Below are 27,799 nucleotides of genomic sequence, written 5' to 3'. Positions count from 1 at the left end.
TGGGCCACAGTTTCACTCAGGGGAGGTGAGTCACTTACAAACTTACTTGAGTCGAAACTATGACCTAGAGGAGATATCCCGAGTTGGAGATTTTTGAAGAGTCCCCTCGCATCTTGACGAGGGTATAGCCAACCATTAATTCGAGGGGCATCCACGACTAAAAATTGAGGTAAACGACTAGTTGGCGGGTACCCTCGCAAGGGGCACACACATGTGCACTCCAGGCTAACGCATGACAGCAAGGGAAGCCACCAACGAGCAAGCGAGAGATTGGTCCTTTCCAGGGTTCCCTTTTTTGGTAGGTTAGTTTTTCCCAGGTTTGAGGTTGTTGGTTTGTTTTCTCGTTTCCCCTTGTGTTACTTTTTGTTGGGAGTACAAGGTGAACATGTTGCACTACGTGGCAAGTACAAGTTGTGTCGCACAAGGGGTACATGTTGCAGAGTTAAAAAAAAGGTGTACATGTTGCACTTGGGAGTTGGGAGTACAACTTGTATTGTACATGAAGTACACGTTGCGCACACGAGGTTGGGGGATAGGTTGTGCCCAGGAGTACAAGTTCCACTACGTGTAGAGTACAAGTTGCACTAGCGGGAGCATACTACCCATGAGAAGTACAAGTACGTGACCACATGACGTACATTACATTGTTGCACCAGGTACAAATTTGTTTTCACTGAAAATATAGGTTGTGCCCGAGGAAAACCCATTAACATATGATATAATTTTGAAGATACCAACATGCCAAACACATGGGTGAAAACAAATTTGTAATATGGACGCTCAATTTATTTCTTAGGAAACCACACCAAAACTCTCTAATGGCGACAAACGTGCAGATGGATTACACCTTATGTCGTAACTAAGAGCCAATTAAAATATCATTCTCAAGACGTACTCCTAACTAGTTTTCCTTTTTAAGAACCAATAAGTGGTTAGACGGTTAGGTGGGCAGTGGTAGCCCCAACCCGCCAGAGTTTAAACCCCAAGTTTAACGCTTTGGTGTGGAAGGCGAGATTTTCGTCGCTAGTGAGTCACCCGTGGTGACCTGTCTTTAATAGACGATGTGTGCGTATGTGCCTATATTGTAATAGGTGTTTAAGAAAACTGATTTACCTTTTTTGGAATAAGAGTATAACTGGTGATTTCCAAATTCGGTGCGAGTTATTGGTTCCCCGGTCATGGTCACATGTTTTTTTTTTTTGAGACAAGGTCATGGGCACAGGTAAAAAGGGAAAACAGTTCCCTGGTTATAGGCCGCCGGCTCGGGCCCGGTGGCCTGGTCTTGGGCCGACACGCACGGGTGGAAGCCACTCCCCAAAACTCTTTGCCGAGCCCGTTCTCCCTAAGAAAAAAAACCCCAAACCCCACAAATCCATCCCGGCCGACCGCCGCCGCCGCCGCCGCCATGAATCCGGCATGCGCGGAGGCAGCCGCCGCCAAGAAGTCCCGGCACAAGGACAAGAAGGAGAAGAAAAGCAAGCGCAAAGAAACCGCGGAGCACCTCGGCGGCGAGCCCGCGACGGCCGAGGAGGAAGCCGTCCACAAGAAGAAGAAGAAGAAGCACGCGGAGGAGGAGGAGAAGGCGGATCCGAAGCGGAGGCCGACGGTGAGCATCGCCGTCGCAGGCTCCGTCATCGACAACGCCCAGTCCCTCGAGCTCGCCACCCTCGTCAGTAATCCCGTCCCCTATCGCCTTCCCTGTACCTTGCATTTCTTACACTAGGGATGCTAATAAGAGCGCGCCTCTCCTGTTTCAGCTGGCCGGTCAGATAGCCCGTGCGGCGGCCGTATTCCGCATCGACGAGATTGTCGTCTTCGACAGCAGTCCAGCGGCGGAGAACGGCGGTGGCGCCGAAGAGGAAGAGGAGAGCGGTGCACGGTTCCTTGTCCGCATACTGGAGTATCTGGAAACGCCGCAGTACCTGCGCCGCCGTCTCTTCCCAATGCACAAGAACTTTAAATATGTGGTGAGAATTTTTGAGAAGGTGGTGGTTGCTTGATAGGTGGGGATTTCTTGAGGCTGCTAATTCCGCCGTGCTGCTTGTGGTATGCAGGGGTTGCTTCCACCGCTGGACGCGCCGCACCATGTGCGCAAGCATGAGTGGTCTGAATTTCGTGAAGGTGGCATATCTCTCTCTCTCTCTCTCTTTTGTGCTGTCATTGGTCTCAATTTCTGTTGCTGTGGTATGTGGTCACAACATGAAATGGAGTTTCAGTTTATTCAGAGAGCACTTTGATAGTAAAACATGAATTTGGCAATTTGTCGTGGCTCCTGTGATATATATGGCCAATTGACCACAACTAAGCATTTCATAAATTAGGGGTGCAGCCATGTAAGTCTTGCACTTATCCTTCTTTTCGTAACTTGGATAGCTTTATTCCAGTGTTCGATTGTTACTTATTGTATTTTGAACTCTATCAGTCATGTCATTGAGGGAATACTTTGTTTGGCTTTTGTTCTGGTAGGTACTCGGTAACATGGTTATGTGTGTAGAATTATTTGCTTCAGCAAATGCTGCTTCTGTTATATATCTCTAACTTTTGTTAAAGATCAGCTATGTCATATCGAATGATGTTCTATCACAGCTTATGTTCCACATGTATGATTCGACATGATGCTTACAGTATACTGAACTTCGACAGGTGTAACATTGGGTGGGGATCGTTCAAAGGGTACACTTGTTGATGTTGGGTTAAGTCAGGTGTGTATGGTACTCTTATATGCTCATTTTGTTCTCCTGCACATGTTTGAGAAAAGGGTTTTGTTGAAATTTAAATTATGATCTATGATTGATGTATTCATGTACAGAGTTAACCGATTTTTACCATTGTGGCAAACTAGTAAATACCCCACTCTGTACAAGTTATTTGACGGAAACAATATATCTAACTTGCATAAAGTTATGCCCATCCCTGAGTAATGCTTCATGCCAACAAGCAACCGGTCTGCGACTGTGGCAAGCTTATTTCATTACAAGCAAGCACATTTAGGTCATTATTTTATTCTCAGGAGTCATTATTCTTTGTGTAATTATTAATGTTTCTGAGTTAAGTTGCATTTACAAATGGTCAAACATTTAACGATAATTGATAGAAGCAGTGACGAATCCAATAGTATGTATTGTGGCTGTTGAAACTAATATAAAATGGATCTATACGCTTACCTACAATGTGGTATTATCTATATTTGGTTCGATTTATTATTTTAGGGGTTGAGATGTTGAGATTATAAGAACACTTGTTCAATTCTAAACCATCATCTCTAGGAACTGTGTTATGTTTAAGACAAATTATAGGTTTATAACAGCAGTCAACTTGTCCTCAAGCTATAGAAGAAGCTTACTGCACCACCGCTATGGGTGATGTTGTTTTACTCTGATTAATTATTGTTTTTAGATAACCTGCAAACAAGTGTCTCCAACTCAAGATTTGGGCTGGGATCAAATATTATACAATGCACAACACATGCAACACGCACGCAGTTACACACTAGCTACTACTCATGGCAGTTCGTGCAACCTGTAATTGGAAACCTGCTGCCATCGCTGCGCCTCCGTCTTAATATCATTTGCCACAGACCAGAAGTCCTTGCTCACCCCCTGGAACACCCTGCTGCTATGCTCCTGCCGTGGACCAAACAGTGAGGGCAACCATGGAGCCAATATCCTCCTTTTGCGCTCAAGTCTGCTCTCCTTGGCCACCAATTCTATAGGGAGTCTATGACGGTAGGGATTCCAGAGTCGTAACCAATCCAACTTTAGGGTGAGAACCGCAAATTGTTCTTTGATAATTTACTGTGTTCTGACTGTTTACACACAATTTATTGTGTTAGACTGTTTTTAAATTAGAGTGTTCCTACAAAATTGTTTTTCTATGAAATGTTGGAAAATGAAGATGTCATGGGTCAATGCCCAATGACACAGGGCAGCACCAAGCTAGGAGTAGTTCCGTGATCAAGGAGATAAGTATAACAGGTTATTTAGTTAGTAAGGATATCAATTTGGTTAGGCCAGTTATAAGCTTAAATACAAAGATAATGATATGGGCCATTAGAAAAGTTTGGATTATGTTCTTTGGTGTCAAATCAAGTCTTCCTTGTAAAAGGGACACCATGTACGGATTTACCCCATATGGATTATCCCCCTCTCTTCGTGGCCCATGGCAGACCCATGATAGAACATGTAATTCTGTTGCTTCACGTACTAAACAAAATGTCTGCATGTCTTCCTTTGGACAGCCCTTGATTTATTATTAAAATATTAAACAAAATTCCAGAATGCATACCGTCTCATCCACAGTTCTACACCTAAATTGCCTCTAGACAAATATCTGACCATCTTGATCTGATGGATTTGGAATTAATTCTAGTTATCAAAATTCTGCAGAACGTTCTGGTTGAGCAAATCGTAGAACAAGGAAAAAGGGTAACTGTAGCCATGGGAACCAACAGAGACCTTACACCAGGTAAATGACCGTTTCATTTACTCCAGGCAATACACATGGTTATGTTGATGTTCTGTGTAAAATTTTGGTAATACTTGTAGAATTTAGGAATCTTTTGTGTAATATAGATATCATGTTTAAGTACCACTAGTATTGGTTCACAATTTGTACAAATTTTCCATATATTAATTTTGAGCTCACCACATGTTCTTATTGCACCCACTTGGGCCAGTCACATTCCATTTTGAATATATATATTGGGGAACCAGAGCCATTTCGTTTTTCAGTGCCAAATATATTTAATCTAGACTCCATTTTATCATACCTGTGGTCTACCTTTGGCATACATCTTTCTCTTCTCATCTAGTTGTTTTTTGAGTAACTTAAACTGTACTTGTGTCATTTTGCCATTTGATTGTAACTTCGGTATGAACATCTAGCTTGTGTAAGGAAAGTCGTTCCCCAGTCCTCACCCAGCGAAGAAATGGGATCATATTGGGGCTATAAAGTCCGGTATGCTTCAAATTTAAGTGGTGTTATCAATGATTCACCATACAAGGTACTGCTTGTAAGGCTGTTATAATGCCAATGCCGAATTTATTTTATCATTACTTACTATTTTCACCACTTCTAGGAAGGATATGATCATATCATTGGCACTTCAGAGCATGGCGAAACCATTATTTCATCTGAGCTAATCTTACCTTCATTCAGGTATTTGGACCACCTTCTTGATAATAATAATAATAATAATAATAGTAATAGTAATAGTAATAATAATAATAGTAGTAGTAGTAATAATAATAACAACAACAACAACAACAACAACAACAAAACAACAGATTTGGTTGTCAATGTGTAAATTTCTCTTCCTAGATGATATGGTGTTAGGATCTATGAAGCTTATTAATTTCCTATTCATAATTTTGAGGTATAACTGGAGCAGACATAAACTATAACAGTTCAACAAATAAAATGGCGGATAATTTCATTTTTTTTTTAAATTGGGTTATCTGGGAGAAGTTACACAAAAACACCAGTTTGCTGAACAAATAAATTGTGCACCTCTTTTGTGCCTGAAGTCCCAAGTCCCAATCCCCGTCTGTACCTCACCATGGCTGGATTCTTTTTTAGCACAGCAACAACAAACAATTTTTTTTGGGTTGATCGGTTCAAAGCAGACAAAACGTTTTGACCAATGCAATGATGATTGTTGAACATTCACTTGGAATGATGAACTAATACATGTTAGTAAAACCTTTTTATATTGATTCCTGGTCTGTATTCAGGGTTTGTTAAACTGGCGGTTACTGGCCTGTAAACCGAACCATGTCATCCTCTTTGATTTTTTAGAGGGCCTCGTTCACTATCTAAGCACCCCTAAACTGCACAGGTAAATAAATAGTTGTTTCTATGATATGTTAATTCTGAAACAATCAAAACTCAAAAGCTTAAAGCCCTGAACTGGTTGTAGCGTAGTTAACATGAAATCGCCAGGTTCTGTTTTTTTGTCTTCTGGTTCCCATGATCAGAAACCCTTGTTGTACTCATATGGTTTCCACATTCCAAACCTACGAGTTATGCTTAGAACCTGCAACATCTATGAAGTCTCTACTGCGGGAGTCTGTGCTGTTAGTAAAAATATGCTTTTCATTGCACAGGCACCTTTTAATTGCGTTTGGTGGACTGGCTGGTCTGGAAGAAAGCATCGAAGAGGACCCAAATCTGAATGTATGGTTGCATTTTACAGTTTCCTATATTTATTCTGATATTTACTTTTGTCGTCAGACATGTCTCTATATTGTCCAATCATATTGTGCAACCTGATCACTTGTATGATAGCGAGTTATCGTCATGGCATGTATTTTTTTATATGATTGAATAAAAATACTAAAAGGTTGTTTCCATTGGATGAGATCTGATTCGTCATCGATTAGTGTTTGTACTATTGTTGTTCGTAGTATTAAAGTGACACATTCCTCTGACAGGGCAAAGGTGCAAATGATGTATTCCCATGTTATTTGAATACATGCCCCAACCAAGGTAGCAGAACAATAAGGACAGAGGTATGTGTCACTTGAGAGCTTGTGAGCTTATTCTTTATGTAGGCTATTTGCTGAGAGTAAGCAACCATTTTCAGGAGGCACTTCTCATATCCCTTCAATACTTCCAAGACCCCATCAGGCGAGCAGGGATGGCGAGTTAGAAGGTTTTATGCGACACATGCAAATACAACATTGCGCTTACCCAAGGATTGGTTTTAACGCTTGGAACAGACATGGAAGATGCACCTTGGGTTTGTTTTTGGTGGTCAATCGCTGGATTGTAGCACCTACAGGTTTTCTGCTCGGGTCAAGCACTGTAAATGCAAAGAGGAGGTGCAAGAATAGGCGATAGCTTTAACTTCTATTTTTGAAATGGGCAAGACACACATTTTCATGAATTAAGAAGAGAACTTGCCTGGTTAATTAGAGGAAAACCGGGCAAAAGCCGAGATAGCTTAAACATTGATGCTAGCATTGGTAGAGTTTTCTTAAGGGAGCATTGATAGAGTTGAGAAGATCAGTGCCACACAAAAGTGTTTAGAGAGGGAGCATAATTATTCGTCGGTTTATTTGCTCCAAATTGGCTAAAACGAGTGTTCTATTTTATTTGCTCCAAGTTGTCTTATCTATGATGTATCACCTATTTATTTTCACGCCTGGCAGCTTTGTACCACTGTATCAAGCTTCAGCTTACTGTATTTGGCTGGCTTAATTAATGACTTAGAAGGTTTCTATCAAAACATTGGTTTGGCAAGCAACATTGCTCTGACTTGTGGTGTTCATTTCTAACCATGGTCCTCTAGAGCCAAATTTAAATTTGAATTTCGTTACATTTTTATGCCAAATCAGGGTTTTATGATGCAAAATTGAAAGAAATATGGATAAATTAAATTGTACTTTATTGCTAAAATCTACACCGGTATTGAATTACTGTTTTTTGGAAGGCGAGATTCAAGTTTTCCAAAGCAATAAATAAGATAAATTTTATTTCTTTGCATTCAGTCACATGTTCATTCCGAACCGGCTACCTGCTTTATTTTAAAAAAAATATGAGATTCTGAGCCAACTTTTGGGATTGGTCGGTAAAAGAAAAAGAAACTCATACGAATGGGAATTCGCCAGATTAGGATTACTAGAGCTGACACATCCATAGGGACACATCATACGTGTACACAACGCCTGAGAAGTTCAGTCTTTGAGTCACTTTGTGCGATTGCTATACCAAATTGTAAGTTTAAGCACATTTGTTTACCAAGACCACCTTTGTCTACTCCACATAAAAATGGAATCAAGACCACCTTTGGCGAGATAACAAGGGGCTCGTAAGACCGTTATTTTTTTTAACACACGCTCACCCTTATGAATACACGCACACATCCTATCCATATGAGCACCTTCGAGAGATTGAGCTGACACATCATCTTAAGATTGATAGTCGCCATAGACGTCTTCATAGTCGATAGAAACGTCTCCTAGAATAAATCCAGTAAAATGCGAGCACTAAGGTAAAATCTAGGACTTGAACCCTCATGAGCTAAGAATACCATTGTCCTAGTAACCATCGAACCACTTGTTGGTTCGCTAAGACCGTTCTTCTTGCACAGTGGGCTTTCAATGCATAAAAGCTGCCCTGCAATGCACCACCGCGTGTGACAGCAACACCAGCTAAAATTACACATGAACCTAGCGCGACATAAACTGAAATGCGGTATGTTTAGAGAAAACACCGTAACCAATCTTGCGCACCGTGATCAATGTACTCGCCACACCATAGAGCACCACATCAAACTCAACCCTGGAAGGAATCTCTTAGCACTAAAACCAAAATCAAGACGTTAAGAACAAACTGCTAAGGAGTGTGATATCGTAAAATTCATCAAGGACGCTGACCTACCCATAAGCCTCTATTTGGTACGAATTGCTTGAAATTGGCCAATTTCAAATTGCCTACAGGAACTGACCTATGGGTTGAAGGAGTCGATGAGGAGAGGGGGGGGGGGGGGGGCAAAGTAGTGTCAGGTCCAGTGGTTCGAAGTGATGATTTTTTTTTGAAAGGGAGGCAAAAGATTTGCCTCATCGATTAATTAAGAAGAAGAGAATTGCCCAGTTAATTAATGAAAAACCAAGCGAAAAACGATACAAACCCACCATATGTGGACTACACACAGAGCATGCAACCGCATGATCAGCCACGACCACCAACCCCACACTGCTGCATCGTAAAGAAACCCCCAATGAGAGTACCTCGGCGGAAGACCACGGGCACCATCAAATCCATAGAGACAAGCCAGACCATAAGGACAACCCAAAAGGCTGATGACCATCCGTCAAGCAGCCGCAGACGCCTTTTCTATGGCGCCACACTTCTTTCTGCTTCTGAGAGCCTCCTCCACAATCGTCTTACCAGATCCAGAGCCAGTCCTCTCCAAACGTGCGAGCAAGCATATGGACAAACACAATGGTTAGTTGGTGGCTGAGACCAGGTGGTTTCTGGCGTCACTTGTAAGTCTTTGGGAGAGGAAGGATGGCTCATGGTTGATGAGCGATTCTACTGGTTTGACATGAGTGCTTATGGCTGGCGATGATGACTAGATGCTGAAATGGTATGGGCTGTCCGGTCACAAAGCAACATCACAATTTTTTTCATATTCCATTTTTAATAGCAAAAGAAGTTCTAGCATTCTCTTTCTGTTTGTCAATTGTGGAGCTTCGAATAAGCTCTGAGTAACTTAGGAGCTAAGCTTTACAAAGGAGAACTCAAACCACTAGATTACTAGCTTTACTTATCTCAATTTATATCATGTTATAATCTCTGCATCAAGATGACTTTAACACCAATAATAAGATAAAATAAATTAACACTGAGGGAATAAAATATATTCCCTCCGTCCCATAATATAAGAGCGTTTTTGGTACTAGTGTAGTGTCAAAAACGTTCTTATATTATGGGACGGAGGGAGTAGCTCGTACCTTCTTATAAATGTACCTGAAATTTCATAACATCACATAAAAATTATGGTGGTTACTGGTTGTTTGCTAATATCTTTTATATTCCCCAGTTACTAATAATAATTAAATGAGCAGCATAACATTAATATATTAACTAGTAAGAAAAAAAATGTGTCCATTAGTGTGCTAGGACATACCACGTCCTTCTTTTGTTTAGTTATAATTGTATCATTTGAGTTATATTGACAAATTTGCTTCTAAATCATGTCTAAATTAACAGATGATGATTGGTTGTTTCCTCCATCTATTTTCCTTGATCTGTTGAAATTAGTGAGATTGTAAGCAGCAAGATCCATTTAAGCACCAATCATTGCCCACTGGTTTTGGATTTATGGCGCAAAGCTAATATTCATCATAAAACCAAATCAGTTTCATCATCAAATATATTTCCATACTATATATATTTGATGTTGTAGATATTAATGTATTTTTCTATAAACTTGCCTAAACCTTTAATTAATTTGGAACAGAGGGAAACGCATGCAAGCGCTATTCTGGATTTAGTGCCGTTTAGAAGGCAATATACACTAATACAACTCCTTCTCCTATAACCATTTTACTCTTTGTCCATAGCTGCTGCCCTTTTCCTTCTCCACATCACGTGTCACTTCTGCCATTGATCCCTCTATCCTTCATAAAGATGCAGTTGTTTACTGCTGCCTGCCCTTTTCTTTTTCCACATCATGCATGTGTCACTTTTTCCACGTATCCCTCCACCCTTCCATAAAGATGCATTTGTTAACTGCGGCCAGTAAAAGGCCTCTTTCAAACGGAATAATTTCTAGGGAAATATATAGTCCGAATTGACTCACTGAGCATTAGTCACAAAGTATTATTTTCTTGTAGAGAATGTCCTGAACGCATCTGAGTCACAAAGTTGGACATATTGAAACCCTTTTTTTCCTTTAGAAATATACATATGCTTTAGTTTCCCACGCAGCGCACATTCCACGCCATCTTGTTGTCATACCCATGCATGTTGTGCATGGCCAGGTCCCAGGGCTGCCTGGCTGATCGTATGGTGAGCATGTCGTCGCGCACTGGGAGCGCCGAGGGGACGTTAAAGATTCCCGTCACAATATTTTAAATCTTTTATCTGAGGTAAATGATGGTTGAAGTATGACCGTTTTTTATGTTGTTAAATATACACGAGAAGTTATCATGTAATTCTTGACACCTTGACTGGGAAGTGAAGCACTTCGAAGTTCCTACCTCCTTTTCCGTAGTAAGATGAACCCTGAAATGAGTAATACTGCACATGTCTTTTCATTTGTGCCGCGACAATGTTTAAGTGTTGGATGCTTCAAATCTATGCCAATTTGCTGTTGGGTAGATGCATCATGCATTCATACAAGCACCTTGGAACTGATAAAATACCCAGTTTGTTGCAATTATTGTGTCTTGCACAGTGTAATATTTTGTTGTTGCGAAGTACTGTAAGATGTAACCAATTAACTTGTTAGACCTAAAAATTGTTGCTGCCATTTTTTAACCTTGATTAAAGCAAGCGACTAGGGTGGCCTCCACATAGTGAAACATACGTAAGATAATATTTCCTTAAGTGGATACCTATGAGTCCTATCTGAACAAACCTGATGACAGCAAAGGTTTGATGAGGTGTCCTGACAGTGAAGGTTGGATGACGTGTCCCGATGGACAAGTAGTAGTATTTAAGCAATCATCTTTGAAGTTCTAACAAACGAGAGTATGGGAAAGACATCACCTTATGCTGTTTCATTTCTCGTAAGGTTTATCTATGGGGTTATGCAGATACTCACCAAAGTTGCTTTTAACCAAGGTACAAGTACATATGTTCTTGTTTTCTACAGGCATGTAATAGCTACAATGTTGTTACTGCCCATTGCTTTTGCAACTGAAAGGTATGCAGATTTTTGGCTGCTTCTTTTCCTGGATCTGGATTTCATCTAGGAAGCATGAACTGAGATTTTATTTTTGCAGGAAAACCGCCCCACAACTGTCACACAAAGTCTGTCTGAAGCTATTTGTGCATGCATTATATGGGTAGGAAGTACAATGCAGAAGTGTTGTCTATACTTAATCATCTTGTTTATCAAATGGCATTGTTAGATAAAAAAATGGATTTGCAATGATGTATTATTTTCATAATTTTGTATTTTAGCGTGGAATGGGTGTACTCATGTGAGGAATTGTGACTTGGAGTTGTTAGACATCTAGCTAATACCGTAATTGTTTCATTCTGCTGGTTATCCAAACTTTATATGTTTGAAGTTCTTTTATGTGCACCATGTGTACCCTCGCGATATAAAAAAAATACTTTATTTTCATTAGGATCATCCCTCGGTCGTGTTGGTTTCAGTGTAGTATACCCATCACCTTCATCAATTGCAAGCCGGCCTTTCCGACAGAGAATTTCAGTTACATCATATTAAATCTATATTTCCAATTTTTCCTCTTTGTGGGAAAGTAGCTATGTAGTTAGGTTAACTGATTTACTTTCGACAGAAATTTTATGCAAAGCTAAGAATTATGTAAATAGTTATTGTGTAAAAACGTACCAGTTTTTTTTTTTTTTGCTTACAACTGAACCTTGGTATTTCCTAGTTATCTTAACTGTTTCGTTTTCTTTATATATGTTATACATCTTATTCTGGCAAATCTTCTACTAATAATCTTCTTTCATTTCATTTCCCCAGGGTGTCTGCTTCTCTAAACATATCATTTGTTGGCCTCAATTATGCTTCAGCAACTTCTGCTACTGCAGTACAAAATCTCCAACCAGTGTTAACTTTCTTTTTGGCTCTTCTATTGGGGTATGTGTTTTTAATGATGATTGCATTACTTCCTTGAAGGCTAGGCCATTTTTTTCTTTCCCCCTTGTGACAATTAAATTTTAAACATGTCATAAAGCTAATGTTAGTAAATTTGTATTTCGGATATCCATACGTAGGTAACACGAATATGTTATATACAGAAGAATAGCTTCCATAAACGTCTGATTATGAGAATCAGTGACGGGCATAGTTGAGATTGTAATTTAGAGATGTTTTGCAGCCTAACGAAATGGTTATATTGTAATGTTTATAACTCTTCATGTTAAGATCACAGGAAAGCAAAATGTTCCTTTTGCTCTAGGAAACTACACAATTGTTCAGAGAAAGAAATATAACAATTAATTCAGTTCTACATGTTGTATCAATAGCAAGATCATCGTAGACCATACTACCAAACCCAACCTAGCCGGTCCTAAACCAGGCCCAAAAGCTTGCCTAACCATTTTTTGGCCAGAAAACTGTAGGGGGCTAGTCAAGCCTAATTGCGACGACTGGACTCAGCTTCTATCAAACTTTAGACAAAGGGTGGAGATAACACATTTGAGTGATAACTTTTTCTCTCATTAACTTTGCTTCAATAAAATAATTACAGAGATTTATATTTATTTATAGTGGGAGTGCTAATCAATTGCTATTGCTTATGTTCGCGTGAAATCAGTTGTTTAACGTGAACCATTAGTTGTTGATTGTTTTTGAGATTGCTAATGAACCATCAGTTGTGTAAACCTACTTCTGTGTAGATGTGAGTGCTTTGATGAACTTGGTGTAGTAACGATAGTGGGAGTGAAAAATAAGTCGACTTGTTTTGTATACAATGTGAACTTTTATGATCAAAATTCCGTGGATCAGTGAGTGATTCGTCGTGCCACTTATGGTAGAATGGAGTCCTTGAAACTGAAGAGCTTCCATGGGATTGTGAAAGTTTCTGGTATAGTGCTTTGTGCCGCTGGTGTTGTCGTACTAGCGCTATACCATGGACCTCAGCTCAAATCCATCATCCAACACCCTCTTTTTCACCACACAAGTCGAGTTGATATTCATGCCTCAAGGAGCTGGCTATTGGGAATTCTCCTGCAGTCTCTCGCGACTGTACTGTTTGCTCTTTGGACAGTGTTTCAGGTATGCATCTTGCTCTGTGCGCACGTCTAGGTGTGTATGTGTGTGTGTGTGCACGCACATGTTCAGAAACTAATTTATTCATGCTAAATTTAGCTTGCATGTTGCCTTCTAGGGCCCTTTGCTGGAGGAGTACCCTTCCATGCTGCTTAACATGACCCTTCAGATTGTCTTTGCGACCGTTCAATCTTTTTTCATGGCTCTTGTGATGGAGAGAGATTTTTCAAGATGGAAGCTGAGCCTGGATGTAGGTCTTGTCGCGATCGTCTATTCTGTAAGTATAAGAATCCCCTCAACAGAAGCAGATCATATCGATTGATTAGAAGACTGTTTTTTAATCCTGACCTCGGAAAACACTTTTATGTTGTAGGGCGTGGTTGTTTCCGCATTTTCAAATTACCTGCTGGTCTGGGTAATTGACAAGTGCGGCCCGGTGTTCCTGGCCATGACAGTGCCCCTAACTTTTGTTATCACCATCGTTCTGTCACTTCTCATAGGAGAAGCAGTCACCCTTGGAAGGTCCATTGTCGACTTAAACGTTTGCTCGTTAGACAGAAGAGCTACATCAATTTTTATCTTCTTGAAATTTCTCTTCTGATGAACAGTGTAATAAGTGGCGCGCTGATGGTTGGTGGCCTGTACAATGTTCTATGGGGGAAGAGGATAGAGCAAGTAGCTCTCAGCAAGCAAGGAGGCATCGAAGCAAATGCAGCAAGCTTGGATTTGGAGGAACAAGAAAGCGGCGTACCAGTTCCATTAACGCGAGATTCGATCAAGGGGTGCGAAAGAGAAGATTGATATCTGGCAAGCTTTGAAACTCTGAGCAGCAGGCTTTGTTATTAGGCGGCTGCCTCAAGCGATCCCCATTAGGCAGCTGTAGGATCGTTTGACTCGGAGATTGTGGGGAGTGGTAGAGCAATGGGTTCTCTTCCTATCTTGTTCAAGTGCATACATAGGCAGAGATACATGAACTCAAACTAATATCCACTTCATAGTCAAAACTCAGATAATTAAGTTCTAGCTTAAGGTTCATGGGTGGGTTAAATTTGTACTACTCCCTCTTCACTTTTGCAAGACCTTTTAGACATTTAAGACAACACCTAAAACAGTTCAATTTCAACTGTCCTAAACGACTTACAAAAGTGAACAGAGGGATTAGCATATCGCTTTAGCGGATCTTAGTGGAATATCGCTCTGCATCCTTATCTGTAATCACGACAATCCATGCTTCCACTGTGAGCAACTGTAATCCTTTTCTTTATTAGTGCTAAATTTCAGATGTTCTAGATTCTGACTTTCTGCCATCTTGCACAAGTTTACACATCCAACGAAACACGAAAAAAAGGCAACTGTAATCCTTTTCTTACCTAATACCCTTGTTTAAGGATTTTTAAACCCCACCATAATTGCCATTAATTGACTGTTGGAGAAGAGTCATCCCATGGAACTGAAGTTGCCATTTATCTCTGAAACCAGAACAATATAGTTTACTATCTGAATAGCTACTACCATAATTTCACAAGGCATTGGACCTTTTCACATATGTCGCTGATCCTTTCTTCTTTAATTTTTGTCTTTACTATTCTCAACTTACTTCAGAAATGAGTGTAAATTATGCTCTGCATATACTTCGCTTGCCCACATAGTATATTTTTAGTTTTATGTTATCATACAACCCGCATTCAGTTAGGACTCCATATAAACATGAAACAAAAATGATGAAATATTTACTGCCATCAATTGCCTCAATGAAACACCAAAGCAACAGTCATGTTGTATAGAAGGTATACATGAAAAAAGTCATACCTTAAGAGTCAGTCCTCAGCCTGTCGGGAGTTATCTACCAGACCCATAGTGTAGTTAGTTGGCAAACTAACACGGCAGGGCAGATGGAGATACTTATGATTTAAAGGGGCTCTTTGCTGCAGTCTCGAAAAACAATGTCAAACCAGGAAGGACACCAACAAAAATGTAAGTAACATGAGGTTTCTGACAGATAGTTGTAAGATGGGTCCCTGGAAATGCAAAGTAACATGAAGCACTTATAAATAGATGCATAAGTATGACATAATAGATTCTATTGTTTTCAATAGTAAATTTTCGGACTGAGATAGTACTCAACAAAAAAAGAATTGGATTCAACATTTGGCATTCCTGGCTTGCTCAAAGGGCCCAGACCAATACTGTTTGATAATAAAATTCAACAGAAACTATTTTGTGAAGCAAAAAAAATAGATGTGTGGGCAATAAAAAATAGTACCATGAGGTTACTATTCTCAAGAAGGTGTTCCATAGCTGAAAGCTCCTTAATAAATCAAAAGAGAAATGTGAGATGGAACTGTTAGACCCAGTATAGAAGTTGACACATTCTGTAAGATCAATTATTGGATATACTCAATTAATGGCATATAGCATTTTCATGTCAGAAAATTATACAGTGGAAGGGGTCACCCCCTCCATTACATTGTGTATAATATAGATTTCCTCCTAGAACGTAAATAATATGAAATGTCTCTTGACATCCTGTTATAAAATGGTAAGACTAACTGAAGCTCAGTTTAGGCAACAATTGAGTCGCCTGCTATCATAACAGAACACTCATAAGGATATAAGGTGCATTTTGTTGCTCTCTTCGAGGTACATTGAGTTAGATCAAGATTTACTGTAGTATCCATAAGTAAAAGTGCACTAAATTTTTTGCACATGAAAAAAAGGAAGAAAATATTTGTAAGTTTAAGATATGAAAGAGAATGAAATCTGGGGAAAAATCATCTGAGTGAAATTGATAAAGTTACCAAACTATATTGAATAGAAACGCAAACTTTTAAAAGGCACACCGTTAATGTAGTTCTTATATTTTAATATGCCTGCAAGTTCCTATAGAGCTATAATCTGCCGTCTTGATAGCACATAGGAACACCTCTAGAAGAATATTGTCAGGCAGCAAGTCCTACAAAAGAAACCAGATGCCAGTTTAGAGAATATTTCCCAAAAACAGAGCTAAATCAGATAATACATGTTCACGCAAGCAATTCTTATAACAAATGTTTTATCTTGTGCGGCATTTTATGACACAACTGACGAGTGCCACTCTGTTTCATCAGCCAAAGCGACCATTATGTTCTCAATCTTTCAATAGGTAAAAAGAAATGGTGGGATTACTTACCCCCTTGTAGTTTCCAGGAGTTTCATCTCTGATAAATTCGACTTTGTGTCTGAGATATATGGAGTGAGAACTTCAGTTCAACACAGGTGGGCTTAAGAATTACTCAAAATCAATCCGTGCAGAACAACGGACTGGCCGGCCTCGTATTTCTCGTGAGGTCAATGTAACTGTCATTACAGTATCTACCTTATAGTGTTTGAGTGAAAGTGAAGACTGAGAAGTAGAACATGTATCTAATAACATCCTGTTTATCTGACAAACCAGCTAATTTCGATCTGGACAACCTATAAAACAATGAAGAAGATACATGCTACGGTATACCCCCTATTTCATTTCGTGTCTTGAACGCCTGCAGAGATGCATTTTATGTTTTGCTAGGGCACTCTCAACAAAACGTCTGCAGCGCAGTCTCTTTGGCTCAAGTATCACCAGTAATCTTTGCAGGAACATGCTCCATCCTTGAAATGGTGAAACCGAATCCGGTCCCTAACAATGATCTCAACACCATAGAGCTCTGATATGAGCTTGCTGATAGTATGGCAGTCTTTGCACACCCTCAGGTTCTTCAGGATCCGAATAGGTGCACCGGGTGTCGCCTTGAGCAAACCAAACGATATGGCTAGCCGCTCACTGTGCAAGCGGAGGGCGGCGCCCTTGGTATGGTCCATGCCAGCAACCATACGAGCCTCTGATAAGTCTGGCTTGTATCCAGAGGACACAAGCCTCTGCTCGATCTCATCCAGCTTCGCATATATCTCCTCCGACCGAGGGTGTGACGTGTCGCCTGCGACAAATTGATGAACCAGGCCATCCATTTCAATGGAGCTGAAACCTGGCTCCTTTTTGAGACCCTCGTCGCTCATCAACCGCCGGATCATGCCCACGTCGTTCCACTTCTGTGCGAATGCGTAGACCCTTGAGAGCAGGACGTAGACACCGCTGACAGCATCATCCGGAACATCAAGTGCCAGCTTGGCCATGGCCTCGCTAAGCTCTACCCCGGCGTTCTGCCTGGAGCATGCGTCCAGCAGGCTCCTCCAGATGATGGCATCGGGCCGGCAGTTCATGCCAGACACGACATCCAGAGCCTCTTCGATGAAGCCAGCTCGTGCCAATATGTCCACCATGCACCCGTAGTGCTCGATCCTCGGCCTGATCCTGTACTCGCTGACCATCATCTCGAAGTATCTTCTGCCTTCCTCCACCATCCCGCCATGGTTGCAAGCGCTAAGAACCGCGACGAACGTGATTGCGTTCGGCACAACATTCTCGGCCCGCGTCATCCGATCAAACAGCTCCACGGACTCGCGCACGCATCCGTGGTTGGCGAGCGTGAGGATCGCCACGTTCCACGACGTGATGTCCCGCTCGGGCATCCGGTCGAACACCTGCCGCGCGAGCTCGACGGCCCCGCACTTGCCATACAGGTCCACGAGCGAGTTGTTGATGAGCACGTCACGGGACACGTCGCCGTGGCCCCCGAGCTGGCGCAGCAGCAGCGCGTGCGCGTAGACCCCGAGCGAGAGCGCGCCCGCGCCGGCGCACGCGCCGAGGACGCTCTGCACGGTGTAGGCGTCGGGCGGGAGGGTCGTGTCCCGCTGCATCTCCCGGAAGAGGTCGAGCGCGCCGAGGTGGTCGCCGTTGCTGGCGAGCGCGTCGATGGCGGTGTTCCAGGAGACGAGGGACTTGGCGGGGATGAGCCGGAAGAGCGCGAGCGCGGCGTCGGGGAGGCCGCAGGAGGCGTAGAGGTGGAGGAGGGAGTTGGCGACGACGGTGTGGGCCGGGGCGAGCGCGAGCTTGGCCGCTAGCGCGTGGAGCTGGCGGCCCTCGGGGAGCGCGGAGAGGAAGGAGGCGGCGGAGAGCGCCGCCGGGAGGGAGAAATGCGGGGGCGGCGGCGACGGGGAGGCGTGGAGGGAGCGGAAGAGGAGGAGCGCGCGGTGGGCGAGGTCCGCCCGGCGGGAGCGCGCGAGCGAGCGGAGGAGCTGGACGGAGGAGGGGCGGCTGGGGTGAGAGGAGGTGGTGGGGAGCGGCGTGCCGGCGAGGGAGGGGGCCATTGTTGGCGCTGCGGCGGCGAGGCCGAGTCGGGCATGGCGACGGCGGGGGCAGGTGAGGTGGATATGGTGGTGGTTTGTGTGATTGTGTGGACGGCAGCGCGGGTTGGCTTTGTTCTTCTCTCTCTGTTTCTTTTCCTTTTACCGGAGAGGACCTTTCGTTCATTAGAGCATCTTTAGCAAAAATTACCGTCATTTCACAGTCCGGGGGCAGTTCCCGAAAAATGCCCTGTTCCGGAATGAGCGGTATATTCGAACCCGAGTGCTGCATATGTGCAGTTTTCGCCACCCCATTTTCAGTTTCCCCTATCGCTAGGAAATTTTTATGGGGCGGAAGTTTCACATCGCGCCCTCCATTCCACCGCCGCTGCTGCCGCGTCTCCTCGTCGATTCTCGCTGCCCCCGGCCGCCTTGCACCGTCGAGTAGTTCTCACCGCCCTCCGTCGCATCTTGTCCACCACTTTCGGAGCTCTCGGCTGGCCATTCCTTCCCGCGGACGTGTGGCCACCGTCGCCGCCATCGATCCGCCGTGGAGCTTTGCGTGAAGCCTCATTGCGGGCGGAAGAGGTTGCCCCGAGCGCGATTGAGCCACGGATTCGTGCTCGCAGCTGCCGGCGCCGCGGGTTTGGGGTCGTGCGTCCATGGGGTAGTAGGGGTGGCGGATTTGCTATCGACCATCGGTGGGGAAGAAGCGGCGCCGCCCTTGCGGGCAAAGGTGATTTTTCTAGTGCTTTCCGTGGGGTTTAATTTTAAGAGACGAGCGGTATGTAGATTAAATCGCTGATTTATTTTTTAGATGGATAATGATTGAAGTTCATTGTCGGAGTCGGATGATTCCGACATAGAGGATACGTTTTTCGACGACAATGTCGAGCACCTCGTCTTGTTGCATCTTGTTGATGAATTGGAGGCCGGCAAGAAGAGAAGACAGTTGACCGTCTTCACATTCCACGCAACCGAGCTCTCAGCCATTTCATGCTCACGAAAGATTACTCCATCGAGGTAACAACCTATCCGACTCACCTCTTTCGTAGCCATAATCTAATGCGTAGATATCTTTTTCTTCGCATTGTGGAAGCTTGCGAGCAAAACTGTCATTTTTTTGACTCGCTCGAGGAATGCGGCTGGTTTGGTTGGGTTTAGTTCATATCAAACGATATCCGCGGCAATGAGAGTGATATATACCATATGGCATTCTGGCTGACTACACTGATGAGTATCTTCGCATTTGGAGAAAATAGCACACTCAAATGTGTGCGGGTGTTTGCCAAGGTTTTGATCCGGGTTTATGCCCCGAGTATCTCCGAGCTCCCAATGAAGAGGACACAAAGAAGTTGATGATGATGATGATGAACGAAGCAAGAGGATGGCCGGATATACTTAGGAGTGTGGATTGCATGCATTGAAGGTGGAAGAACTGCACTACGGCTTGGCACGGGCTGATCACTTGCTTCCCCTTTGTCAGGTCCACCTTTGGATGCTGCTCTGCCCAACCCCGTGTTCTACCACTCAGATCTAAATCTATGTAGTGTGAAACATACATCTTGGTCACCCTACCTGTCTCAGGCAATAATACAACGTTTGATATTTCTCAGTGAAAGATTGCCCGTCAACAGATATTCTAGCTTTAAGAAGGTAAAATATAGGGCAAGTATGAAGAATCGTGATGTTGCAATGCATCTAAATCTTGAGGGCAAGCTAATCAGCCAAGTAATTCAATTAGATAACATTTCCGTGCAGATAATGGAGGTGCAAGGCACAGAACATTTGCATGTTTAGAGTTCATACCAATAACAAGAATCATATTCCATTATTTTAAGCCTCACATGGGAATAGAATGGAGACAAACTCAAAGAAAGGAGTCTACTATCTTTCTTGTTCTTTAGGACATCCAACATTTATCCTACCCAGGGGCAAATACCTTCTTTTTGAAAAGGAAGTTAAACCCCCTGCCTCTGCATCAATCGATGCATGCAGCCATCTTTATTAATTATTCAACAAAGGTCTAACAAGAACATACATCAATCCATCCGAAGCCAACACTCATACCTACAAACTCGATAATGTGAAGTGCTCTCACTCCCCATATCTAAAACCGGTGTTGTCGCCGATCCATCCACATAACTTATCGGAACCAATAGCCGGTGCAGCAGACCTAAAGCGCACATCACATGCACACGTTTTAGAAGCCGCCATCATCATCGGACCACTGATCCATCTTCAGGAGAGAGATCCGCATTATACTTGTCAGTCCGGACATCCGTCGACGTCACCACGGCGTCCAACGACGCCACCGCCCTGCGCTCGTCCGTCCAGACGCGAAGACTCTGAAAGATCTGTCGTGCGTAGCACCTGCCAACCACGCATTACTCAGCGTAGCACCTGTCGGCTAGGCATGTCTTGACAGCTCCACCGAAGCTCCGTGCAAGACGAAGCTGCTCCACCTCCTGCCTCTGTCTTCCAGCGCTGCTCCACAAACGATGCTCCCAAGAGAGAAACGGCACCGCAATACCGCCATCGTTTGACGATCTAGAAGACAAGATCCTAGGATTTCCCCCGAAGCAGCACGAGTGGGTCGACAGCAGTTACACGACGATACCTTCATCAAGGTAACGACGCAAAACGCCGCCATCACCCGCCATCGGCTCGGTTTTCACCGGCAACTCTGTCTCTCTAACTCGCAGCCGGGACTAGATGATGGATCTTGAGACCCGACCACCTAGCCTCAGGCCGACCATCTCCGACGAAGGAGGGGCAAATACATTAGATGATGAAAATACCCCACTGCTTGTAAGTGCGGCTGGCCTATCCAAGAACAGAGCAGAACACTATGTTCTGTCCTTCATTTTAAGCCTCACATCGAAAATATGTAAATTATTTTTCGCAAAAATGATTTTTCAAGCTAAAATCGATTGGTCGCATCCATTTTTTTTGACCCAAATCAGTAATTTCCCCTAGTATATATATACTCCCTTTGTTTCTAAATATAAGCGCTTTTAGAGATTTCATTACGAACTACATACGGATGTATATAGATATATTTTGTAGATTCACTTATTTTGCTCCATATGTAGTCCATACTGGAATCTCTAAAAAGGCTTATATTTAGGAACGAAGATGTGAATCATTTCTAATCCCACAACAATAGGATTGGTAACTTAACAGCAAACAGATGCCTTCTATTTTCCTGAATATATATGCCATAAAGATGCAGAACTGCATTACAACCAAATTATTTACACAAGGAAAAGGAAATAAGAACAAGTTGAAAATCTCAAGCACAATGTAAGAAACATATTGTTAGCTTTAACAAGATGTATCCAAATTTTTGTGGGCGAAGCTAATCAGCCAAGTATGTTTAGAGCTACCTCTGCCGATCATGGAGGTACAAAAACACTGGACATTGCATGTTTAGAATACAATTACTAAAATTTCCAACAGGACAAAATTATCCAAGAAACCTCAAATTATAAAAAATCTGTGGGATTTTCAAATTATTCCTTTTTATCCCCCACTTCTCTTCTCTTTTATTTCTTATTTCTTTTTTAAAGGAATTATTTATTATCTGTTCTAATCCTCTATGACACTATGCTCCCTAGTTTTAAAGAGCCCACATTCAATTGAGGTCTCCAATTGAAATTGTGTCACCCGATTTTGACCGGGTCAACAATTTCTCAAAGCTTCCTCATTCAATTCTTTTATACTATACACTATGCTTCCTAAATTTAAGGCCTCACAATTAATTGAGGTCTTCAATTTAGGATTGGGTCACCTGATTTTGACCGGGTCAACAATTTCTCAAGGAGCTCTCTCATTCGATTCTTTTAATTCCCTATGTCCACTAATTTTGAAGCTCTTTCATTCAATTGAGGTATTCAATTTTGGATTTGATTTATGATTTTGAATGGGCCAACGATTTTCAAATCAATCAGCAGCAATCGGCCTATAAAAATATATCAATCCGGTGCACCCTCCCACCACCTAGAAAAAATAAGCGCCATCATGTGATACTATAGCATTAATATAGTAAATGTAGCCACCGACACCGAAATTTCCCCACATAAAATGTTGGTTAGCGGATAACACAGAACCACACCACGAAAGGCCCGTCAAAATCACTGCATTATAAATAAAAATAAAACACACTCCCTCATCTTCCGCACCAGCCAAAGTAAATATTCCATCAGTTCAAAAATATAAGGGGTATTATTTTTTGGAAAGTCGAATTTCTTTAACTTTGACCAAGTTCAGAGCAAAAAATATAGACATCCACAGTATTAAAAATAAATAAAAATCATTTCATGATTAATCTAATATTACTAATTTGATATTATGGACTTTGATATATTTCACAAATTTGATCAAACTTAAAATGAGTGACTTTTCAATACACCTTATATTTTGAAATAGAGTGAGTATTTTTTTAAAGAAATCTAACAACACCAATGGCGCAGCAAAGCGCGCCTAATCCTTCTAGCAAAGAGGAATTTTGAACCCTCCCCCCACCACCTAGAAAAAAAAAGAAGCGCCATCATGTGATACTATAACATCAATATAGTAAATGCAGTCACCGACGCCGAAATTTCCCCAGATAAAACGTTGGTTAGCGGATAACACAAAACCACACCATAAAAAGCCCGTCAAAATCACTGCATTATAAATAAACATAAAACACACTGCATTATCTCTCCCACCCGACAAACTAAATATTCCATCAGTTCCAAAATATAAGGGGTATTATTTTTTGGAAAGTCAAATTTCTTTAACTTTGACCAAGTACAGAGCAAAAAATATCGACATCCACAATTATTAAAAAAAATGAAAAATCATTTCATGATTAATCTAATCTTACTGATTTGATATTATGGATTTTGATATATTTCTCTACAAATTTGATCAAACTTAAAACGATTGACTTTTCAAAAAATTAATACACCTTATAATTTAAAATAGAATGAGTATTTTTTAAAGAAATCTAACAACACTAACGGCGCAGCAAAGCGCGCCTAATCCTTCTAGTAAAGAGGAATTTTGAACCCCTCCTATTTCCCTCAAATTATAAAAATCTGTGGGATTTTCATTATTTCTTTTTATCCCCCACTTCTCTTCTTTTTTATTTCTTATTTCATTTTGAAAGTAATTATTTATTATCTTTTCTAATAAATAGTAATTTAAAAAAACCACAGATTTCCCAAACAGTTTTTCCACATTCAAGAAAAAAATTGAATTCACTATTTTTGTGAAATTTAAAAAAAGAATACCCGGACATTATTTCATAATCACAAAAAAATATCTGCAAACATTTTTTAAAAATGATCACCATTTTTTGAATTCGTGGACACTCTTTGGAGTGACGACACTTTTTGAATATGTGAACATTGTTTAAAAATCACAGATATTTTCAGAATCCTCATGTATTTTATAATTTCCTAAATAGTTTTTCCAAAATCATGAATATTATTTATATTCGTGAACAATTTTTCGAATTCTGGAATTTTTTTTCATAATCACAAACATTTTTGAATCTGTGAACAATTTTTTATTCCCGGAACAGCTTTTCGAAAATCATGAACATTTTTTGAAAAACAAATTTCTGATATTCATAAATATTTTTTAAATATGCAAACATTTTTTGTATCTGTGAACAAATTTCTATTTCCTGAACAGTTTTTAAAAATCGTGACAATTTTTTGAATTCTCAAACATTTTTTGAATACACAAACATTGTTTCAAAATCACAAATATTTGTTCGCATCCGCGCACATTTTTTGATTTCCCAAACTATTTTCCCAAATTCATGAAGATTTTTTGAATTCAAGATTTTTTTGGAAACTTACGAACATTTTTTCATAATCATAAGCATCTCTTGTATCCACAAACATTTTTTTATTGCACTGTTTTCAAAATCGTTAACATTGTTTGATTGGATTCGCGTACATTTCTTCAATATCATAAACATTTTTTGAAACCGCAAACATTTAATTAGTTGCTGAACAGTTTGTCCAAAACCATGGACATTTTTTGGATTCGCCAATACTTTTCCCATTATCATAAACATTTTTTGAATACACGAACATTTTATTATTTCCCGAATAGTTTTCCAAAACCATGAACAGTTTTGAATTTACGGACATTCTTTTGAATACGTGAATATTTTTCTCATAATTACAAACATTTTTTGTACTCGTAATTTTTTTAATTTCCTGAAGATTTTTACAAAATTATGAACATTTTTTGGATTTGCGAACATATTTTTAATTTTTTCTAAATCACTAGCATTTCCGAATCCGCGAATATTTTATGATTTCTTGAATATTTTTTCCAAAATCATGAGTATTTTTTTAATTCACGAACCAAGCTCTATTTGACATCTCCTGAGCCAGCCAGCGCGGGGCCCGTGAGAACCATTAGGTCCACCATCTCTAGTGAGCTACTGTCACACCGGTGGCGGTGGTTGCTTTCGGGTACGGTTCATCGGTCACCCTTGGTGTAAACCATTGGCGGCCGGTTAGAAAGCTCGTAGGCATGTCAGCACTATGTCCATGGTTCATCAAGCTTGGTGTTACCTATGCCAGCATGCGCCGATGTAATCAGAGTTGTTCGTCACGGTGATGTCCTACAAGTGCACATGGCTTTGTAGTAAAATCGCAGTAAGTAAGGTTTATCGATCCCATAGATAGGGAATAGGAAGGCACAATAATCCCCAACTTGTTGTCACTTATGCAGTTTCGTATGGACCCAAATGGAAGTTTGAAAATAGTCTACTATAGTCTGTTTCTAGGAAAAAGGGAATAAAAAGGAGTTTTACTAATCTACGAACAGAAAAGTAAAAACAGGAATTGAAAAGACACTTAGTTAGAGAGAGTTAGTTATTGCTGGTTGTGAGTTGTTTTGGTACCGTGAAAGATCGTTCCGGTAGCATCCCACATCAGAACACATGGCGGCGACCAGGCCGAACATGGCGTAGTAGACGCTCTCTGCCGCATGGACCACGCCATTGTGTTGCCTCTACTCGGTGAGGTCGGCAGTGAGATTGCGGAGTGCTTGGCACCGCACAGGCATGTGCCATTGGAGCCGCGCGGGGTGGGGGACAGATGTGAGGTTCGGGCGAATGGCACGCCAATGCCGGCCTTAGGGTGCCGAGGTGATGTTCTGGTGTCAGCGGCTGAAAGACACGGGAGAGAAGGACGATGAGCGGTTGGAGAAGGAACCACCACTGCGCACTAGAAGGCAGTGCGCCGTCCTGCCCATGCCAGTGGGCACGCTCTTGGGGAAGGCCGCCAGCTCACACGTGGGCGCCCCGCCGCAGACCGCGGCGCCCACACACATTATGTGTCCGGCGAGGGCTGGGCCATTACGTAGAACATGGCTACGGCGGACGCGTTGTCATGGGCGTGGGCTTGGCGCAGGTGGAAGACAGGATAGGTCGAGAGCATGCTGCCGTGCACGAAGAGGACGATTGCCGGCGACATTGTAGAGATAGAGAGAGGAAAAGTAGGAACCTTGATGCAAAAGAAGTGTCCATGTGCCTTTTTTTTTTGCAAAACCGGCTCCCGACGAGCGGGATCTATACCTGTGTCAAAATGCTCTAATCCGCCGATTAGTTGTTCACACAAAAAGCTTAACATAGACGTGGTATCTTTTGCCAATTTTTTTTTTTTTTTGTAAAAGTGTGTTTTCTACAAACCTACTAGTATTTACTCGGCGGTGACCAACGATAGCCGAAATAAACCAAGATTGCAATCTGTGTATGTGGGCGAGCAAGCAAGTCCATCGCATGGATGGGAGGTTATCCACATGGGAGGATAAGATACGCCATGTGGCGGCACCGCAGTGGCCGGCACAAATCACCCACTTGGCTGGAGATAGATGATCCGCGCCTATCTCCGCTCGCCATCCCGACCAAGGCCGTTTGCACCTTATTTCGCCTTACACCTCACCGTCGACTTACATACTTTTGCTGGCCGGAGCCACACGACCACAAGGAAGGAGCTAAGCTAGCACCGACAAACAACACTTGCTGCCGTCCCGATGGCAAGCACCAACATGGCGTCGGCCACCTCCAGATTCATGCTGGCGGCGGGCATCCCCAGCGGCACCAACGGCGGCGTGAGCAGCCGCGTCAGCTTCGTCCCCTCCAACCGGCTGGGCTTGAAGCTCGTGGCCCGCGCCGAGGAGGAGCCGACTGCCGCCGCGCCGGCGGAGCCAGCACCGGCCGCGGAGGAGAAACCGGAAGGCGCCGTGGCCACCAAAGAGCCCGCCAAAGCCAAGCCGCCGCCGAGGGGACCCAAGAGGGGCACCAAGGTACGTCAGTACACTCCTTTGCTAGCATCGTTGTGAAGGCAATCGTGGCTCAACTCTTGCCTGAAATGAAATGATCAGGTGAAGATTCTGAGGAGGGAGTCCTACTGGTACAACGGGACCGGATCCGTCGTCACGGTTGATCAGGTAACCAAATCTTCACTTCTTGCAATGGAATGCTTCTGTTAGTGGATTCGATTGCCAAATAATGATGAATGGCGCGTGTGTAGGATCCCAACACCCGTTACCCGGTGGTGGTGCGTTTCGCCAAGGTGAACTACGCCGGCGTGTCGACCAACAACTACGCCCTGGACGAGATCAAGGAGGTTGCTGCTTAAGCGAACGAGGCTAAGCTGCCGTGTGCTCCATCCAATGTTTGTATCAGTAGCTCGTCAAGTGACGATGTGAATGTTAGCCTCTCACAAACCTTATGTGTAATACCTCTGCGATTATATGTATTTGCCTGCTTCCTCATGGACCTAATAATCTCCTCCCGTTGCTTAAAATGATTGTATTCTTGCTCACTTTTGTACAAAAGATCGGTTGTTCATGTTGCCGGAAGGCTACACAGAGCAATACAGCATGGACAGCACAACAAGGTTCACAAAGACATATCCAGTCGATTACTGATTTCCTTTTAGTCAAGATTGGACATTATTGATCAAATCGATTACATCTCTAACCCACCCCCTACGATCCTTTAGTGGAGGATTATAGGCGGCTAACCACACCTAGCCGAACTCGCAAAGCGTTAGTGGATTATCCTCCTTGGCCCGAAAACTTCCACCAAGTATCTCAAATATACTCGGCCGAGGCCACGCGGAGTAAAATTTTCTTTCCCCCCTTCTCCCGCCT

General features: G+C 42.4%; 4 protein-coding genes across 5 annotated transcripts; 3 read left to right on the top strand and 1 right to left on the bottom strand.

The window, feature by feature from the left end:
• Positions 1 to 1,330: 1,330 nt before the first annotated feature.
• On the top strand, positions 1,331 to 14,089 carry LOC123123514 (putative methyltransferase C9orf114). 2 transcript variants are annotated; one of them, XM_044544037.1, is made up of 10 exons: positions 1,331 to 1,669; positions 1,758 to 1,967; positions 2,055 to 2,121; positions 2,644 to 2,702; positions 4,386 to 4,464; positions 4,884 to 5,002; positions 5,078 to 5,157; positions 6,105 to 6,174; positions 6,432 to 6,525; positions 14,030 to 14,089. In XM_044544037.1, the coding sequence occupies exons 1-9, from the start codon at positions 1,406 to 1,408 to the stop codon at positions 6,522 to 6,524; spliced, it is 1,041 nt and encodes a 346-aa protein (XP_044399972.1). In that variant the 5' UTR covers positions 1,331 to 1,405; the 3' UTR covers position 6,525; positions 14,030 to 14,089. The 2 variants fall into 2 exon arrangements, with proteins under 2 accessions (XP_044399972.1, XP_044399971.1); XM_044544036.1 differs by lacking the exon at positions 14,030 to 14,089 and adding an exon at positions 6,584 to 7,141 and having other exon boundaries at positions 6,432 to 6,509.
• Positions 11,205 to 14,710, top strand: LOC123123513 (WAT1-related protein At5g64700). Its single transcript, XM_044544035.1, has 7 exons — positions 11,205 to 11,377; positions 11,457 to 11,519; positions 12,173 to 12,289; positions 13,189 to 13,429; positions 13,542 to 13,700; positions 13,797 to 13,945; positions 14,032 to 14,710. The coding sequence occupies exons 1-7, from the start codon at positions 11,205 to 11,207 to the stop codon at positions 14,222 to 14,224; spliced, it is 1,095 nt and encodes a 364-aa protein (XP_044399970.1). The 3' UTR covers positions 14,225 to 14,710.
• A 1,981-nt stretch (positions 14,711 to 16,691) lies between these two features.
• Positions 16,692 to 18,764, bottom strand: LOC123123512 (pentatricopeptide repeat-containing protein At1g59720, chloroplastic/mitochondrial). The gene has a single exon (XM_044544034.1). The coding sequence runs from the start codon at positions 18,644 to 18,646 to the stop codon at positions 17,018 to 17,020; it is 1,629 nt and encodes a 542-aa protein (XP_044399969.1). The 5' UTR covers positions 18,647 to 18,764; the 3' UTR covers positions 16,692 to 17,017.
• A 7,715-nt stretch (positions 18,765 to 26,479) lies between these two features.
• LOC123123511 (photosystem I reaction center subunit IV, chloroplastic) lies at positions 26,480 to 27,556 on the top strand. Its single transcript, XM_044544033.1, has 3 exons — positions 26,480 to 26,947; positions 27,026 to 27,091; positions 27,175 to 27,556. The coding sequence occupies exons 1-3, from the start codon at positions 26,675 to 26,677 to the stop codon at positions 27,280 to 27,282; spliced, it is 447 nt and encodes a 148-aa protein (XP_044399968.1). The 5' UTR covers positions 26,480 to 26,674; the 3' UTR covers positions 27,283 to 27,556.
• Positions 27,557 to 27,799: the final 243 nt, after the last annotated feature.

The sequence above is a fragment of the Triticum aestivum genome, chromosome 5D (genome assembly GCF_018294505.1).
Source record: "Triticum aestivum cultivar Chinese Spring chromosome 5D, IWGSC CS RefSeq v2.1, whole genome shotgun sequence".
NCBI classification, from domain to species: domain Eukaryota; kingdom Viridiplantae; phylum Streptophyta; class Magnoliopsida; order Poales; family Poaceae; genus Triticum; species Triticum aestivum.
Note: the sequence above shows the minus strand (reverse complement) of the source record. Positions and strands in the feature narration are given on the sequence as shown.

Excerpts from the sequence above, each read along its gene's own strand:
- LOC123123514 (XM_044544036.1), top strand. The coding sequence starts at position 1,406 with ATGAATCCGGCATGCGCGGAGGCAGCCGCCGCCAAGAAGTCCCGGCAC. Across the intron at positions 4,465-4,883 it reads CAACAGAGACCTTACACCAG|CTTGTGTAAGGAAAGTCGTT; the intron begins GTAAATGACCGT and ends ATGAACATCTAG. Across the intron at positions 6,175-6,431 it reads AAGAGGACCCAAATCTGAAT|GGCAAAGGTGCAAATGATGT; the intron begins GTATGGTTGCAT and ends TTCCTCTGACAG.
- LOC123123512 (XM_044544034.1), bottom strand. The coding sequence starts at position 18,646 with ATGGCCCCCTCCCTCGCCGGCACGCCGCTCCCCACCACCTCCTCTCAC.
- LOC123123511 (XM_044544033.1), top strand. The coding sequence starts at position 26,675 with ATGGCAAGCACCAACATGGCGTCGGCCACCTCCAGATTCATGCTGGCG. Across the intron at positions 26,948-27,025 it reads GACCCAAGAGGGGCACCAAG|GTGAAGATTCTGAGGAGGGA; the intron begins GTACGTCAGTAC and ends TGAAATGATCAG. Across the intron at positions 27,092-27,174 it reads CCGTCGTCACGGTTGATCAG|GATCCCAACACCCGTTACCC; the intron begins GTAACCAAATCT and ends GCGCGTGTGTAG.
- LOC123123513 (XM_044544035.1), top strand. The coding sequence starts at position 11,205 with ATGGGAAAGACATCACCTTATGCTGTTTCATTTCTCGTAAGGTTTATC. Across the intron at positions 11,378-11,456 it reads ATTGCTTTTGCAACTGAAAG|GAAAACCGCCCCACAACTGT; the intron begins GTATGCAGATTT and ends TTATTTTTGCAG. Across the intron at positions 13,946-14,031 it reads GAAGCAGTCACCCTTGGAAG|TGTAATAAGTGGCGCGCTGA; the intron begins GTCCATTGTCGA and ends TCTGATGAACAG.